The 16,097-nt window shown below is 46.5% G+C and overlaps 1 protein-coding gene and 3 non-coding genes across 4 annotated transcripts; 1 reads left to right on the top strand and 3 right to left on the bottom strand.

Moving 5' to 3' along the window:
- The first annotated feature begins 7,923 nt into the window (after positions 1-7,923).
- On the top strand, positions 7,924-15,804 carry LOC119459446 (CD63 antigen-like). Its single transcript, XM_037721222.2, has 4 exons — positions 7,924-8,180; positions 9,544-9,938; positions 11,170-11,347; positions 15,742-15,804. Exons 1-4 carry the CDS (start codon positions 8,034-8,036, stop codon positions 15,802-15,804), a joined length of 783 nt encoding a protein of 260 aa, XP_037577150.1. The 5' UTR covers positions 7,924-8,033.
- Positions 13,690-13,761, bottom strand: Trnaq-cug (transfer RNA glutamine (anticodon CUG)). Its single transcript has one exon. It is a non-coding gene; the product is annotated as a tRNA-Gln (tRNA).
- On the bottom strand, positions 13,769-13,840 carry Trnae-cuc (transfer RNA glutamic acid (anticodon CUC)). Its single transcript has one exon. It is a non-coding gene; the product is annotated as a tRNA-Glu (tRNA).
- Positions 15,805-15,956: 152 nt separating the features above from the next.
- On the bottom strand, positions 15,957-16,028 carry Trnag-ucc (transfer RNA glycine (anticodon UCC)). The gene has a single exon. It is a non-coding gene; the product is annotated as a tRNA-Gly (tRNA).
- Positions 16,029-16,097: the final 69 nt, after the last annotated feature.

Here is a 16,097-nt window from a genome sequence, read left to right on the forward strand (position 1 = left end):
AAACTTGCATGATGGTCATTTGACAGTGGTTCTTTTGCATCACAGGCATCAAAAATATTCTTCGTGCTGGTTATACACGGTTCATCATTGCACTTCAATGGCCTCTATCTTTGATAGTCGCTTTGTCGGATGTGTTTTCGTCATAGATGGTCAATTCTTCTACTGTACGGAAATTACTGCTCCCCAAGCCTGCAAAAGCAAACTATATCCCACTTTTCATCGTCATCGTCCGCTAGCTTCAACACGCAGACGTCCTTCATCATTGCACTTGAAAGGCCTCCATCTACTTGATAGTCGCTTTATCAGATGTATTTTCGTCATAGATGGCCAAATCTTCGTCTATTGTGCAGAAATTACTGCTCCCCAAGCCTGCAAAAGCAAACTCTGTGTAGCGCCAACCGACGCCGCAACGCGGCGACGCTAAGGTCGGCGCTCTCGGCCGGCGCCTTGGTGCCGGCTGCAAAAGACGACGAAAATGAAGTTGGGCGGCGCGTGCTCGATGCGTAAGCATGGCACGCGCTAGTCTGTTCTAAAAGCATGCTGCGCTGGTCCTCTTGTTCGGGCGCTCCGCTGCGACCCCTCGGTTCCGGACATGTGTATCCTGGTTTTCATCGTCATCTACCTCCAACACGCCCACTTCCTTCATTATTGCACTTGAATGGCCTCCATTTACTTGATAGTCACTTTGTCAGATGTATTTTCGCCATATATGGCAAATTCTTCGTCTACTGTGCAGAAATTACTGCTCCCCTAGCCTGCAAAGGCAAACTGTATATCCTGATTTTCATCGTCATCGTCTTCTACCTCCAACACGCACACTTCCTATAGTGCAGCAAACATATTTGGGTCCTTGATACACATACTTATTACTATAGCAGTCCCCTTTCCACTGAATGCAGAAGTTCAGGCTGACTTACCACCTTGGGAATAATAACACAAGAAATCGGAAGCTGTTACAAGCAACAGCATCCTCACTGTACATTCAGCTTATTCCGGGCCCTTGACAACCATTGAGCCCTGGTGTCCTATATTTAGGACACGCAGATCATGGCGTGCTGCGGGCTATGCGCAAATAATAGGCAAAAGTTCCCGATATAAATACACTCCTAACCATATCAGAAACAACACACAAAATTATGATTGCTACCGAGACAATAGGTGTTGAGTAAAATATTATCAAAAGACGCGGAAACTGCTGCAGTCGTGTTTCTTGCCTTCCGCCATTTTGATTTCACCTCTAGGGCTTTCTGAGAAAGACAAGGATGAAGAAACTGTCGCCTATGCTGGCGGAGGTGTATGGAGAATAGCTTAAATTCTTTTTTGAGTTTGCTAACCATTTGCGTAACGATTAAGAACTATTTCTTTTCGTGTCCTTTATATAGGACGCCAGGGCCTAAAGGGTTAACGTGCACCTAAATTAAGTACACGGGTGTTTTCGCATTTCGCCCCCATCGAAATGCGGCCGCCGTGGCCGGGATGCGATCCCGCGACCTCGTGCTCAGCAGCCCAACACCATAGCCACTGAGCAACCACGGCGGGTATAGATAGATAGATAGATAGATAGATAGATAGATAGATAGATAGATAGATAGATAGATAGATAGATAGATAGATAGATAGATAGATAGATAGATAGATAGATAGATAGATAGATAGATAGATAGATAGATAGATAGATAGATAGATAGATAGATAGATAGATGGTGAGTGAGTGAGTGAGTGAGTGAGTGAGTGAGTGAGGACTGTGGTAGTGTCACTCGAGCGGTAGTACCGGTTCGCAAAGCTAGTTTTTAATGCGAATAGCATTAATTATTTGCCTACTTCATCCGTTTTGAATCTATCTATCTATCTATCTATCTATCTATCTATCTATCTATCTATCTATCTATCTATCTATCTATCTATCTATCTATCGCTCGGCTAACTAGTTTAACTATAGTTGGGGACGCACGATATACAAAATTGATTAGCAAGAAGTTTGTAAGTTAGCTAACAGCACACACTGATTTGTCAAGCAAGTATTCGCCTCTATTCAATCAATCCAGCTGATTTGAAAGAATATCACTATTTACCACAGATTGTTTTATTAATATTAATGTCTTTTTCCACACGCACGCGCGCGCGCTCGCGCACATTCACACGCACACACACACATACACAAAATCAACTCGTACAATAAATTCGAGGCGTCAAGCCTAAAAAGAACCACTGAACACCCGGATGAACGGAGGCATATGCATTGGTAGTAAATTAGTTGCAGTGTCTAATGCAAAAGAACCAAACTAATGCATTTTCGGTTGATACGTATTCCCGTTTACAACGTCACCGAACGCCTGTATAATAAATAATAAAATAAACGATATAAAATAAATAAATAATAAAAATAACAAAACGCCGTTATAAAGTCCGTAGACGCCGATGTGTTGTGATCACTTTGGATAGATTGTCATTTTGATCAGCAGGGGGATTCTGCATGATACGAACACGACGCAAAAATATAAATAGTGTAACGCTAGGGCTTGTCTCCCTCAACAATTTGTGTTTATAAATACAGAAACATTAGAAAACACGTAAAAAGAGTATAACGACGACGACGATGACATCATTTAAATACATTAATTTAACTGCTTGCAAGCGCAATTATTTCTCCCGTCATGCGCGGTTGACGCGCCACTGACATAAGAGAGCTCGAGGCACTACGGGGTATACGCCATGTGTAGCCATTCTCTTTCTTGAAGAAACCGTTATATCTTGAATCGTGGAAGAACCTATTTTATTTCTTTATTTATTTCTTACCTTTATTTCTTTCTTACCTTGTTCCTTTCTTCTTTTTCACCCCCCCCCCCCTCTCCTCGCCCCCTTTTTTCCCATTGACGTTGCGTATTCCTAAAGCTTGTGCTGTAGGAGTTACCGTATGGCTGCAGCTGCCAATTACGAGTGCATCCCCCTTCACATATACCCACCTCTTCGCTCGTTAACTCGTCGCCTCCATCGAGAGCAACTTAAAATGCGCTAAGCTAGTGTCATATCTGATATAGGCAAAAGAGAGAGTGAGAGACAGAGAAAGGAAAGAAATGGAAGAGTGCGCTAGCGCGTGCCAAATGAAAGAGCCCGCGCCTTTCTTCGCAAGTCCGCATAATATACACGTGAATCCCCCGCCGTGTTCCCTGCTGCTGTCGTCTACTCGTCGTGCATCTGAGCTCCGATCACCGTCGCGTTCTTCCATGCACCCGCACCGGGGAAAGACGACGCTCGCTGTGCAAGCTGATTGGCCGGAATCTGCGGCCACATCTAGCGCACGCGCCTGACGAAAGGCGCGCGACGATGCGTCTTCGCCCACAGTATACATGTGGAGCCTGCGGCCGTCTATGTGGTCTATAGGCCTCCTTCCTGGATGGGTCGTCCTTCGCCTTTTTTTTTTTTTTTCTTTTTTCTCGGAACGCGTCTTTCCGGGGAGCCTGCGCAATCGGCGAATTGTGGCTGTTTGCTCAATCATATCCACCTCTTCACTCTCCATTTTCTTCCTCTTCGATTAGTTTTCCGTTATTTCGCTTGTCGCCGCGATGTGCACCGCCTTTGTGGAAATCAATTTTGACAGGACTGTCTATAGACCACAGGAAATCCAACAAAAATTACAAGAGGGAACTCTGATGTCAATGTCTTTACAAGTATGGCGGTTCACATCGCAGGACTGACGATGACGATGGCGATGATGATGACGATCCGCTGTTATAATGCGTACTAGACAAATAAAGTTTATTCCTATCCTATCCTATCATGCACTGAGGGGGATAGGCCAAGAATTAGGCGGCGGGAGGTATAACTTTAAGAGAATTCCTATTTGAAGAGGAGAAACGGGGGGCGAATTAAAATTTTAAAAAGAAAAAAAAACTAAAGGAAAATTGGTATATGGTACATTGAGTTGCCTAAACTTCTTCTTTTGTGGACAATGTTCTTCATCTGAGACTTCAAATTGATTCGGGGTTCTTAGGATCTGGCTATCGGGGCACTTTCGTCTCGTCAAATCGGACGATTTAAGGCCTTCTAGTGCACGTATAGGACGACGAAACAAGACGCATCACGGTTAGCGTATATATAAAGTTACGCACGGAACAGTAATAATACTGCGTAATTAGTGCAAAAAATGCCGAAATGAAACCCAGGTACGTTCGTTCAAACTGCGCGCGCCTAAAGCCAGAACCTGAAAGGTGCCTTTATTCAATAAGCAATTATCGCCAGCCGCTGTCGACGAAATCATCGAGTTATATGTTCAACGATGAGCACTGATTTCCGCAACACACTTATTAATAGTCTTGCTGTGGTTAGACAAGAACGACTGCTTGGGAAATTTAGAAAGATGAAGCGTAATAATAAGTAACCCCATAAGAACGCCTGAAGCCACACAAGCAGGAGGATTAGACAAATCCATGTAACAGCCGCCATTACCATGGTATAGTTGAAAAAAATCGCAGTGCATGACTTGTAATTTTCGTTGGAAACTCTATAAATGGTCCAGAGATCCCGCAAACAGATTCGATTCACCAATAGACTTCATCATATATGTGTACTCCATCTCATATCCGTCGCCGCTGTGGTTTAGTTGCTGTGGCGTTGTCCTTGATGAGCGCGAGGTCGCCAATGCGATTCCGGGCCATATCACCGTCGTGAATGGAATTCGCGACCTTGCTGGATGGATATTACGAGCATCGGCCTTTGAAGCGGGCTGGTGGCCTATGCCACTGAGCTGGTCACTTTTCCCTTTCTTCTGCACCCATTTTCAGTCGTCAGGATCACGGTTCGTGTTAACAAATAATTGATCCTGAAATAAATTTATTGCCCTAATATATATTATTTATGTTGCCTGCTTTTGGCGGGAACTTAAAGGATGGATGGACGAACAGAAGGACGGACGGATGGGTGGACTATTAACCTCCCCTTTGAGAAGGGGTGGTGGCGTCTGCCGCATGATGATGATGATGATTTAATGGCATCCCCTTTTAAACAGGGTGGTGACAAATGGTCACCTAGCCTGCTGGATATAATCAGGTATGCTATAGATATTTTTATATAGAATTTTTGTATACATGTTTTTTTTTTCTTCGATACTATATGCCTTGTACCGCTACCTATATGACTAACAGGTCCGGTCGTATCAATCTCTTCCCTGCTTTTTTTTTTTTCACCAATACTCCAAACGTCTCCTGGTTATCTTGACTGCCGACCGGTTGATGCTTCCGTCCACTTTAAATCCAAGCGCTTTTGGAAGGTGTACGCTACCTACGGTGCTCGCTGGGTGAATCCCTACGCATTCCGATGGGATGTGCTGAGTGGTCTCCGGATTTTTGCTGCAGCGTACACATGCCTCATCTATAGTTCCGAATATTTGCTCCGGTATGTTTTTGTCCTTAGGCAACCGCCTCGAGCCTCAAATATCAAGGCACTACCCGGTGTGTCGTACAGATGTTTCCCTTCTAATTTGTTTCATCTCATTGTTGTAAATCTCCGTGGTCCTTTTTTGTTTCCATGCTTAGCACACAATTCACTGTCTCCATTTCTCTCACTTTCTTTCTGACGACTCCTGGGAGTCACTATAGCCCCGTTATTATCGCGCCATCTGGTGCGTTCATGATATAATATTTAATATATATATATATATATATATATATATATATATATATATATATATATATATATATATATAGAGAGAGAGAGAGAGAGAGAGAGAGAGAGAGAGAGAGAGTGGGGGCGCGTGAGCTCGGCTGTACTCGGCACCGGCTGGCCTTTCCCTGTGGCTTCCTCCCGTACCTCGTTTCAATTTTCTAAATAAACATCTTTCGTAACAATATTACTCAAGTCGAAAATATTTACGCACAGCGTTTGTTATGTGAGGTGCAATTTTCACACAGAATTGTACGTAACAGCTTCCATTGCACGTTTGGCATGTTTAGAATGCCGTCGACCTTTGCAAACGCAGCAAATCCCGACAAATTGGTTGTTCCACATTTCCGGACATTTCCGGAGTTATCAACACCAGTCGCTAGCCTGAAATCTACGATTTATTTTAAATAAATACGCAGGTGTTAGTGGTTACAGTCAGAAGCAATTTCGTTTATATTTTGTCTAATTATTTTTTTTTTTTGCTTTTTTTAAAGAACTGAATAACACTGACAACAATGAATGTGAATTTTTAGTCATCTATTATGCTCGGCGCTTCCAGATCAAACCTTAATTATTACACTTGTTTCTATAGTTAATATGCAGAAGCACCTTTTCTCTCTGTGACTTGTTAGTTCTGATGTACAATGATATCCTTTTGTTTATTTTTCTTGCAGTCACAGTTTGTTTCACAATATTTGTACATACTTACTACCATGTCTCACTATGTACTAGTCTTACAAGTACTGCACTGACGTTGCCATGTAAGGTCTTTTTTGGCCCCGTCAAGCTACTGTTGTAGCGTTTGGCCCAGAATGACCGTCCGATTCAGACTGAAAAATTAAGGTTGATTTGATTTGATGTCCTTCACGACATTGTAACAGTCGTGTTCAAATTCATTTTAATACCGCCAAATTTGCTGTCACTATCTAAACCAATACATTTTCTTTTAACAAAATCTGCCTCTCTAAAATTACTGTGTTTCCATATTAGTCTGCCTTATACCCTGCCGTATACATTTAGGGCTCAATACACAACGAAGCTGGCCGATTGATATCGAGCGGCTAGCCTCCGACGCATTCGGCGTCGGCAAGCAGCAGCGTTCTTGGCGCTGTGCCAACCTTGGTTAGCCTGCCTGCTTTTGTGGCATGCCAGGAGCGCTGTCGCTCGTAAGGCGCCCACGCGTCCAGCGCTATAGCCACGCGAAATGTCGTGAAAGGGAAGGTATCTCCGAAAATGATCGCTCGAGAATACCTTCCTACATGTGTAGTTAAATTAAACCAAGTCAAGACCTAGCAGCAACCAAGTTCATACCTAGCAGTAGCAGCCAGTAAGCTTCGCTCTGTCTAAGCTTTGCACGACCGAGTGCAAATTTGCCTGATTTTTCCTTTTAAATTCTTGGACGTTTCAATATCGTTATTTTTCAAGTTGCGTCGCACTGTATGTTTATCTGTTTTTTTGTTGATCCAGTACATTCATTGTTTGGTACGTGCTAACACAAACATGAGCATATGCCATGCCTTTTTTGATGTGCTTCTTATACCGTCTTTCCATTCTGGTGAACTTGCCAGCATCTAGCACGAACAAATTCATAGACCAAATCTTCATGACATTAACCGGGCAGCGCGCGCGGGCGAGCTTCTCAGTGCGCGCTTTCTGCTATACTTACAGAACATCGCAGCCCCAACGTCGTAGCAGAAACCTTCCTCGCGGAAGTGCTTGCTATACACACCAGAGTTATAGTCGATGGCTGCTTGCCGGTTCTAAGTTTCGCAATTCAAGCTACACGTATAGCTTCTTGGACTTCGGGTACGTTTGAAGGCTGACGCCGGGCTCCGTTGCGTGCGCGTCCGGCACTGCGGTACCGAGCAATAGCGCTACCATGTCGGACGCCTTCAAAGGCAGCCACTACCTATTATAGTGCTTTCAAGTGCTGTCAAACAGGCACTCGACGCGGGAAAACATCCCCACTTAATCAAAACCTTAGCGAAGGTGGGACTAAACTTTCGTTTTCAGTTCGCTTCGGGCGCTTCCGAAGCAGACGACGCGGCCGCAGTTCCCACGTGATCCCTCATACCACGTCACGCCGACGGTGGCGCCTGCTTTTCCAGTGGTGGAGCTCGCCCCCAATGTCGCAAAATTAAACCGTGTACAGAGCTGCGCTCAAATTTCGCATTAGGGAGTATATCGTAATCGTCGACGAAAATTCTTTTTTTTTCTTTCAAGTTCTCTCTCCCCTTGTCCCATTAGAGGCCGGACCATCTCGGCCAGTAGCGGGTAAGCGCCATGGGATGGGGAGCAAGCAAAGAAGGGCCGCTGAACAAGCGGCGTAAGCGTGTCCAGAAGCAGCAGCCGTGCCTCGGGGGCCCACAGCAGCCATGCGGCTCGTGCTGGCCAACGGGCTGTTCTGGGGCAACGCCCTGGTCGCCACCCTGGCGGTGGGCATCGCGCTGCTCGGCGCCAGCTTTGGAGTCCGATGGAAGAGGCACATCCTCGCCCTCTTGCCGGGACATCACCTGTCGCTGGTAAGAGAGAGAGACATACATCGCTGGCTGTTTGTTTCCGGGCTCTTCTCTATAGAGAAGGAAGATCTCAAAGTAGGCTGTAATAGCACAGGAAATATGTATGTATGTATGTATGTATGTATGTATGTATGTATGTATGTATGTATGTATGTATGTATGTATGTATGTATGTATGTATGTATGTATGTATGTATGTACGTACGTACGTACGTACGTACGTACGTATGTACGTATGTACGTATGTACGCATGTATGTATGTATGTATGTATGTATGTATGTATGTATGTATGTATGTATGTATGTATGTATGTATGTATGTATGTATGTAGCTGATTTCCAAGCAAATTTCGCACATAGATTGCACAATGAAGCGGTAGCGCCATCGTTCACCGAAGCAGTGACAGATGACGCCGCCGTTTCTTCGCACTCACTCACCCCTCACTCGCGTATCCAGAGGGGGGCCCAGGGCAACCTAGAGTTACTGTATAGGCTCCCTTCTAAAGGGAGCCTATACAGTAACTCTAGGGCAACCCTGCAACCCCCTCCCCTGAAGGCTACCCTGGATCTGTCCCTGTACTCGGTGGTCTTAATATACGCCCACTTGCAGGCGGTACACGACGGTGCTTCCGGCGCTATATTCACGTGACATTTCACGAAAGATATCCCCGGCAGAGATCGTCCGATAATGATACCGCCCCATAATCCACGCTAATGTTGTATGTTCTGCGTCGGTTTGTCGGTGCCATTGCTGCGCGCCGAGTGTGTCCCACCCACGGTGTATAAGATGATCATAATACAGTCGAACCCGGATATATCGAACCCACATATAACGAATTATTGTGTATAACGTAGAGCAGTAAAATCCCCTCGAAAATTTGTGTATAAAACATTTATTTTATACCCCCTAATACCTATATAGCGAACGTTTTTTTGTGTGTGTGTTCGTCTTCATAGTTGATATATCCGGGTCCGACTATATCATCACCAGCCTATATTTATGTTTACTGCAGGACGGAGGCCTGTCCCTGCGATCTCCAATTACCCCTGTCTTGCGCTAGCTGATTCCAACTTTCTTTCGCCTAGAAACTTCCCAACTTCATCACCCCACCTAGTTTTCTGCCGTCCTCGACTGCGCTTCCCTTTTCTTGGCACCCATTCTGTAACTCTAATGGTCCACCGGTTATCCATCCTACACATCACATGGCCTGCCCAGCTCCATTTCTTTCTCTTAATGTCAATCAGAATATCGGTTATCCCCGTTTGCTCTCTGATCCACACCGCTCTCTTCCTGTCTCTTAACATTACGCCTCTTCAGTAACATTTTTTCTGCGACTGTATAGCACACCTTACGTTGTCGTGCAGGTCTCCGTCTTCCTGGTGGGCAGCGGCTGCGTGCTGCTCGTGGTGAGCGCGTTCGGCCTGTGCATCTCGTGGCGTCTGCGCAGGCGCGACCGCACTAAGGAGGGCGGCCTGTCGGCCGAGCGCGGCGCGCGCGGCTGCGGCGTCTACAACGCCATGGCGCTGGTGGTCATCGTCAACGTGGTGCTGAGCGCGCTCGTCGTGCACCGGTACGTGATGCGCGCCCGGCAGGACGTGGACGAGGACCTCAAGTACGCCATGTACCAGTACTTCGTGGACGCCTCGACGCGCGACAAGCTCGACAGCCTGCACCGCGAGTTCAAGTGCTGCGGCGTCCGCAACTACACCGACTGGACCATGGCCACCGCGGGCGCCGACCTGGCGGGAAGAGGACGCATGTGCGTCGTGTGCTCGATTGTCGCGCGATTTAAACAGGACCGGCACGCTATACTGTCCGATTCGCCGTCCATTCCCCCCCCCCCCCCCCCTTGATTGGCCCTTGTGCATGGAGGAAGGGAAAAAATTAGCAGGGAGCATCGCGAAACCCGATTGAAGCCAAGCGTGTCGGTCCAACACGTGATGGCCACGTCTGAACGCGCGGTAAATTTTAGGGGGCCCCAACTCTGCATGCAGCGCTGCGGCAGGGCCCCCGATCAAGTGCGCATTGGTTAAAAAACCACCGGGCACCAAACGACTCGGCAAATCTCGATTCTTGCTCCGTGATCTCGACCCAAGAGATCACGTGTTGGGCCTACACTGAGTAAAGGCAAAGTTTCAAAGGGCTGGCGTCACGGAGCGTTCGCTTGGCAAGGCTGGCTGCGTGACGTCATGCTCTCTCCTAACTTTTTTTTTTTCCTTTCTCGATGCTCTTGTGGCTAAAACCGCAAACATGGCGGAATCGGACAGTCCTGTTATACATCACTCCTAATTGGCTCACAGGGTGGCCACGTCCTCTCTGATTGGCTTAAAATCCAAACGTGGAGGAATTTGACAATATGGCGGAATTTTAGTGTCAAGAATAAACGTGAAAAAAAAAAAAGACTAGGAGATAGCAAGCCAATGGCATAGCCAAATTTTTTTATTTTTTAGGAAGTAAAGGGGGGGGGGGGGGGGGGGGGTCCGCACTTGGCCAGGGAGATGAGTGGTGTGTTGCGGACACACGTTTATGCGGGATATCCTGGTACACAGGTTTCTTTCTTTCTTTCTTTTTATTTTTTTTGTCGGGGGGGGGGGGGGGGGGGCACGAAGACGACATGTTCGCGGTTGTGGTGGTAGACAAACGCGGCTGAAGCGTATAGTGGTGGTGCCATAACCCCCGTCTTAGAGCACGGGGAAGGGCAATAGTGGGCAGGCCTGGTCCGAAACCATGGCCACAGTTGAGGTGGAAAGGAAGAAACAAGAGCAAATCGTAAGCACACTTGTGCATTCCTTCATTCCGGGTCGATTAACGAAAGAACAACACTTGATATAGCAAGGACGTTTAACCACGTGACCAATGCATATTGTTGCGGCGCTGCCGAGAGAGAGCTGATACAGGCTTAGACGACCCCACAATTGGGATTTCGTGGATGCGAAACGTCAAGCGATTGAGGACACACCTCTCAATCTCCTATATATACTCTCGCGCAGGGTGCCGGCCAGCTCGTCGGCGCGCACGTTCGTGCCTCGCACGTGCTGTGTGGTGGAGAGTTCGGGCGGCGCCTGCCTCAAGTACCACGAGCAGGGCTGCCGAGACGTGCTCGTCGACTACCTCAACATGCTCATGCCGTCCGTGCTCTTCTGCGCCATATGCGTATCCGTCTGGCTCGTGAGTCCCTTCAAGCTCTGGCCCGGTATATGCGCAACCGCGGCCGCTCACTCGAGCCGTCGTGGCACAACGATTGAGGGAAATGCGCTGCGAAAACCACACGGACAAAAAAAAAAAAAAAAAAAAAAAAAAAGTCGCAGTTTCGCCCGAAAGGCGAAGCATCATTTGCGATAGACCAGTGTTACACGTACACTTCTGATCGCGATCGGGGCCGATCCGGGTCGGATTTCTTGATCGCGATGAACAGTGGTCGCTGCTACCGGTACAACGATCCGGATCGAGTTATTATCGTCTGCTGATCGTCGGCAACTCTCAGAACTGCTGAATGCCTTGGCTACAAATTCAGACTGGCAAAATATGGTTAAATGCATGTGGTCACTATTTCAATTTTACAGCTTACTATTGCTTATAAAAAAAGGTTTTGAAACATATTTTTATTTAACTGCCTTCACTTTCTGTTTTTACTACTACTACTACTACTACTACTACTACTACTACTACTACTACTACTACCACCATATGCTACTACTAAGTGGTTCGTTTGACATAGGAAAGGGTGGCGCTATCTTCTGCAGCCCTTGAGGGAGCACGGCTCAGCGCCAATTTGTTTTTACCGTTTTCAGAATACTGCGCTAGAGATAGAGAGCGCAGACGTCAGTCTGCGATCACGATCAAGGGGCCTGAGAATCGCGATCGCCCGGATCCGGATCCCGCAAGAACGTGATCGCAAATTACCGTGTAGCAACACCCGATCCGGATCGGCCCTGATAGCGATCAGAAGTGTACGTGTGACACCGGTATTATCGGCCGTATAAACTGCAAGCATAGGCATACTAACTAACTGAACAAGCATGGTGTCACGCGCGCACAAGCAAACATGAACACATCTCACGTCCTTGGACTTTATTCTGAACCTCATGGTGACGACGACGCCGACGGGAGAAAGGCACCTGGAGTGTCCATTTAATTGCAACAAAAAGGAATGGTGCAGTATACTACACGATTCGCCACTTACAACTGCCTTATTGAATGACGGCAACTTTCGTTGGCTTCTTTCGACCATTTCGCCGGCAGGCGGCGACACAAGTTGGACCATTTCGGCAGCAGGTCGCATCCCCATAAGCGAAGGCAAATTTGCACTTTGATGATGGCTGTAGCACTGAAAATGCGGTAATTGCACGAGAAATCGAAACGCATATTCAACTAATTAACAAGAAAATCCCACTAATTATCTTTTGAATTACTTAAACGGCACACATTGCAATTTACGAATTGTAGTCGGTGAGTTTGCAAGGCGTATATATTCACTAGGAATTAATTTCCAGAGTGACGCCAGATTGACCATGCCACCCATTAGACGTTTCTGCGTGTGACATTGGCTCTCTAGCTGGCTGGAGAGAAAGGCAACGCGAGCATCTGTTTGACGTTTCAGCTGTTTTCTTGCCGTGTAGCCGTTTGATGCTTTGCAGACACGTGATTACCACAGCATGTACGCGCATCGTTTGTCTGTTTACAACGCCCAAATGCAGACCCCGTAATCATATTTTATACTGACGATTCGTCTCAATAGATTTCATTAATAAACACAAAACAGCGTTACCGAGGGGGGGGGGGGGGGGGGGTGCTACGGGCCTGACCAAATCTGAACTAGGGTTTGTATCCGAGCTATAGTTGGTACAGCGACATTTTAAGCCAAGTAAAGCGCAAATAAAACACGGAAAGCATTAGGACATACAGAGCGCCCAAATCTGATCAGGGGCCATTTTAAGGGAAACCCAGTCAGTCAAACTACATGTGCTGCGATTCAACAATGCCGAACGCTCCGACTAGCGGCTAACACCTAGTGTGCTCCGACCTCTAACCACACACGCACACAGAGCCGTTGCCGTCGTTCACGCCTACACGTTGGTTCACGCTACGTTTCTGAAGACGACTATAACGAACTCGTCGAACGGTACGTCCTCGTGAAACTTCAAACTTCGCGCCTTTCGTTCAATTCAAGATTGTGGCGCCATCCATTGTCGATTTTGCAAACTTACTACTTACAAACGCAGCATGCCCAACGGCGCTGTACCCAAGGAGGTTATATAACCTCCTTGGCTGTACCAACGGGAGACGGCAACTGATGCTTGCTGTAGCACTACGATAACACTAAAAAATGCGGGATGCGCTGACACAGTTGGTTTGTTTGTTTGCTGATATGTTTTGGAAATATTCAAGCTGCACACGATGCGTGCAAAACAAACAATACTACGCGAACACAACGTACCGATAAGTAGACAACGGTGACACTCAAACTGCGGTCGATGTATGTGCAGGGAAAAAAAAAAAAAAAAGAAAGTAGGTCTCACCGAGATTTGAACTCGGATCGCTGGATTCAGAGTCCAGAGTGCTAACCATTACACCATGAGACCCATACCTTTCCGACGCCGGGAATCGAACCCGGGCCTCCTGGGTGAGAGCCAGGTATCCTAACCACTAGACCACGCCGGAACGGGTGGCGCAGCTCTCGGTAGCAAATTTGTCGACTGCTCAGCCATTGCCTGGCGCTGAGCCGTGCTCCCTCAGGGGCTGCAGAAGATAGCGTCAACATTTCCCCTTTCCACATGAACCACTTACTACTCAGCCATTGCCCCAACATTTTCAGTCTCGATGGTGCTGATGTTGATTTCTATATCCGAATGTCCCATCTGCGATTGTCGCGGCGTCCGAAAAATCCTGCGTTTTCCCAACGAGCAGCCATGCAGCGTCTCCGAACGAATCCTCTATTACCGAATCCTAGAGTTTACAGCAGGGTGCCACGTGACTCTACCGAATCCTAAGGTCTCTCTATGCAGCACTGCCTTACCTTATCTTACCGAATCCTCCCACACACCCCTCTCTCCCACTTTCCCCTCCCTGTTGGCGCTGAGCCGTGCTCCCTCAAGGGCTGCAGAAGAAAGCGTCAACCTTTTCCTTTCCACACGAACCACTTACTACTACCATGGTCCCTCCTATTAAGGGACTATGCTACTACTTACTCTCCAAAAGTATCTCCAAACCCTTGCGCGTGGCCTCAGTTCCTACCTTTCTGCTCACCACATCGTGCCGTGCTTGATTTTTGTTTTTTGTTTTTCTGGTGTAATTTTCATGTATGCGGAAGATTCCCCTGAGTGAATGAGCGACGTTTTAAAATTAACTTCCTGCGTGGTGATACTCGTGAACACTTGATAAATGAATGAATGAATGAATGAACTAACGGCGCTACAAATGTGAATTGTGCGTGTAACGAATGCATGCAGCCACTCTTTCGAAAGCGCTCGCACAGATGTGCACTCACTGGGGCCGATCGTGGCACAATGGCCCACTCAATCATGCACGTCTGCTTAAAAAAAAAAAAAAAAAAAAAAAAATGGCCATCCCACCCTGCGAACGTGAATGTCCAGCGAAGCTGTATCAAACACCACACATGGTCGAGCATTGTAATCGCGCTGTTCGTCTGGTGTCTTTAATTTCCGTGGTCCAGCCATGACAGTCTTATAATGAACTGAAAGTTGTTAGACGGGTCTTCCTTTCAGATATGAAAGCGCGGCGACGTCACAACATATATATATATATATATATCAGAAAAAAGCGATTCTGGTTCCGGGTAAATATCCACAGTTAAGTAGACGCGCGTTTGAAGCGGTTTATTAACGTTTCGGCTGGTGTCATGGAATTGGCTCTGTCATGGTCTCATGGAATCATGTCACGGCTTGGCTCTGCTATGGCTCTGTCCGCGATGGATCGAATTACCTAATGAAACAACAAACGCTACCGTATTATTCACATAACTACAAATATGCACCATCTACATAGATTTCTACAGAAGCAACGTTGGTTTATTGGTATGATTGATAATCAGTCGAAATGTTTCTGTGCAGTGTTCTTCTCGATAAATAGAAGCGCTAACCTTGGCACGGCACTACACCACCTGCTTTCGGTAGCCAATATTCCAACACCATAGTTTCAGATATATTTTCCTTGCATTCGGAGACGATAGCTTAAAGGACATGAAGGAAGCCCAAAGACTTTTCTCTGTAGATATTTATGTTACAGTTGCTCATGATACTAAGTGAATATCTAGACAAAAATGCGCACTAGAACCAGAGCAAGAACGGAGGCGTTTCAAGGTGAGGTATCTTCACAGCTGCTGGTTTTGATTCGTTTCATTGGCAGTAACATAATTTTTTGACGGGTGGCCTCGAATCACTTATAGCATGTCTGTCTTATATGTCTGATTGCAAAGAAAGATATGCTGTTTGCCGTCAGTTGTTAATCTGGCGTTTTCTGTTTACGCCACGAAATTTTCCGACCAACGTGTAGTATGCAGCTTCGCTGTAATAATATGGGAATCGCACGTTTTGTTCTTACAGTCAACTATGATGCTGACCTCTCATCGCCTGCGCAGAATTCTACTTGAGAATCTGAATGTCTGAATGGTAAGCTATGCGGACAAAAGCGAGCAAGCTGCTGCAGTCATATTTTTTTCTTTGCAGATTCGTGCATTCGAAGACCGAGGTTACAATAAAACAAAAATTCTTTGCAAATCTTGTGTTGTACGTATTTAGAAAAAAAAAAAAAAAAAAAATGCGACGGCCGGGAATCGAACCCGGGTCAACTGCTTGGAAGGCAGCTATGCTAACCACTATACCACCGTCGCAACTGTTGGCGTATGGTCACTTAGATATTAGATAAAGCTAAGTACGTCATTATACAACTTAACGTGTTG

Source organism: Dermacentor silvarum, chromosome 7 (genome assembly GCF_013339745.2).
Source record: "Dermacentor silvarum isolate Dsil-2018 chromosome 7, BIME_Dsil_1.4, whole genome shotgun sequence".
Lineage (NCBI taxonomy): Eukaryota > Metazoa > Arthropoda > Arachnida > Ixodida > Ixodidae > Dermacentor > Dermacentor silvarum.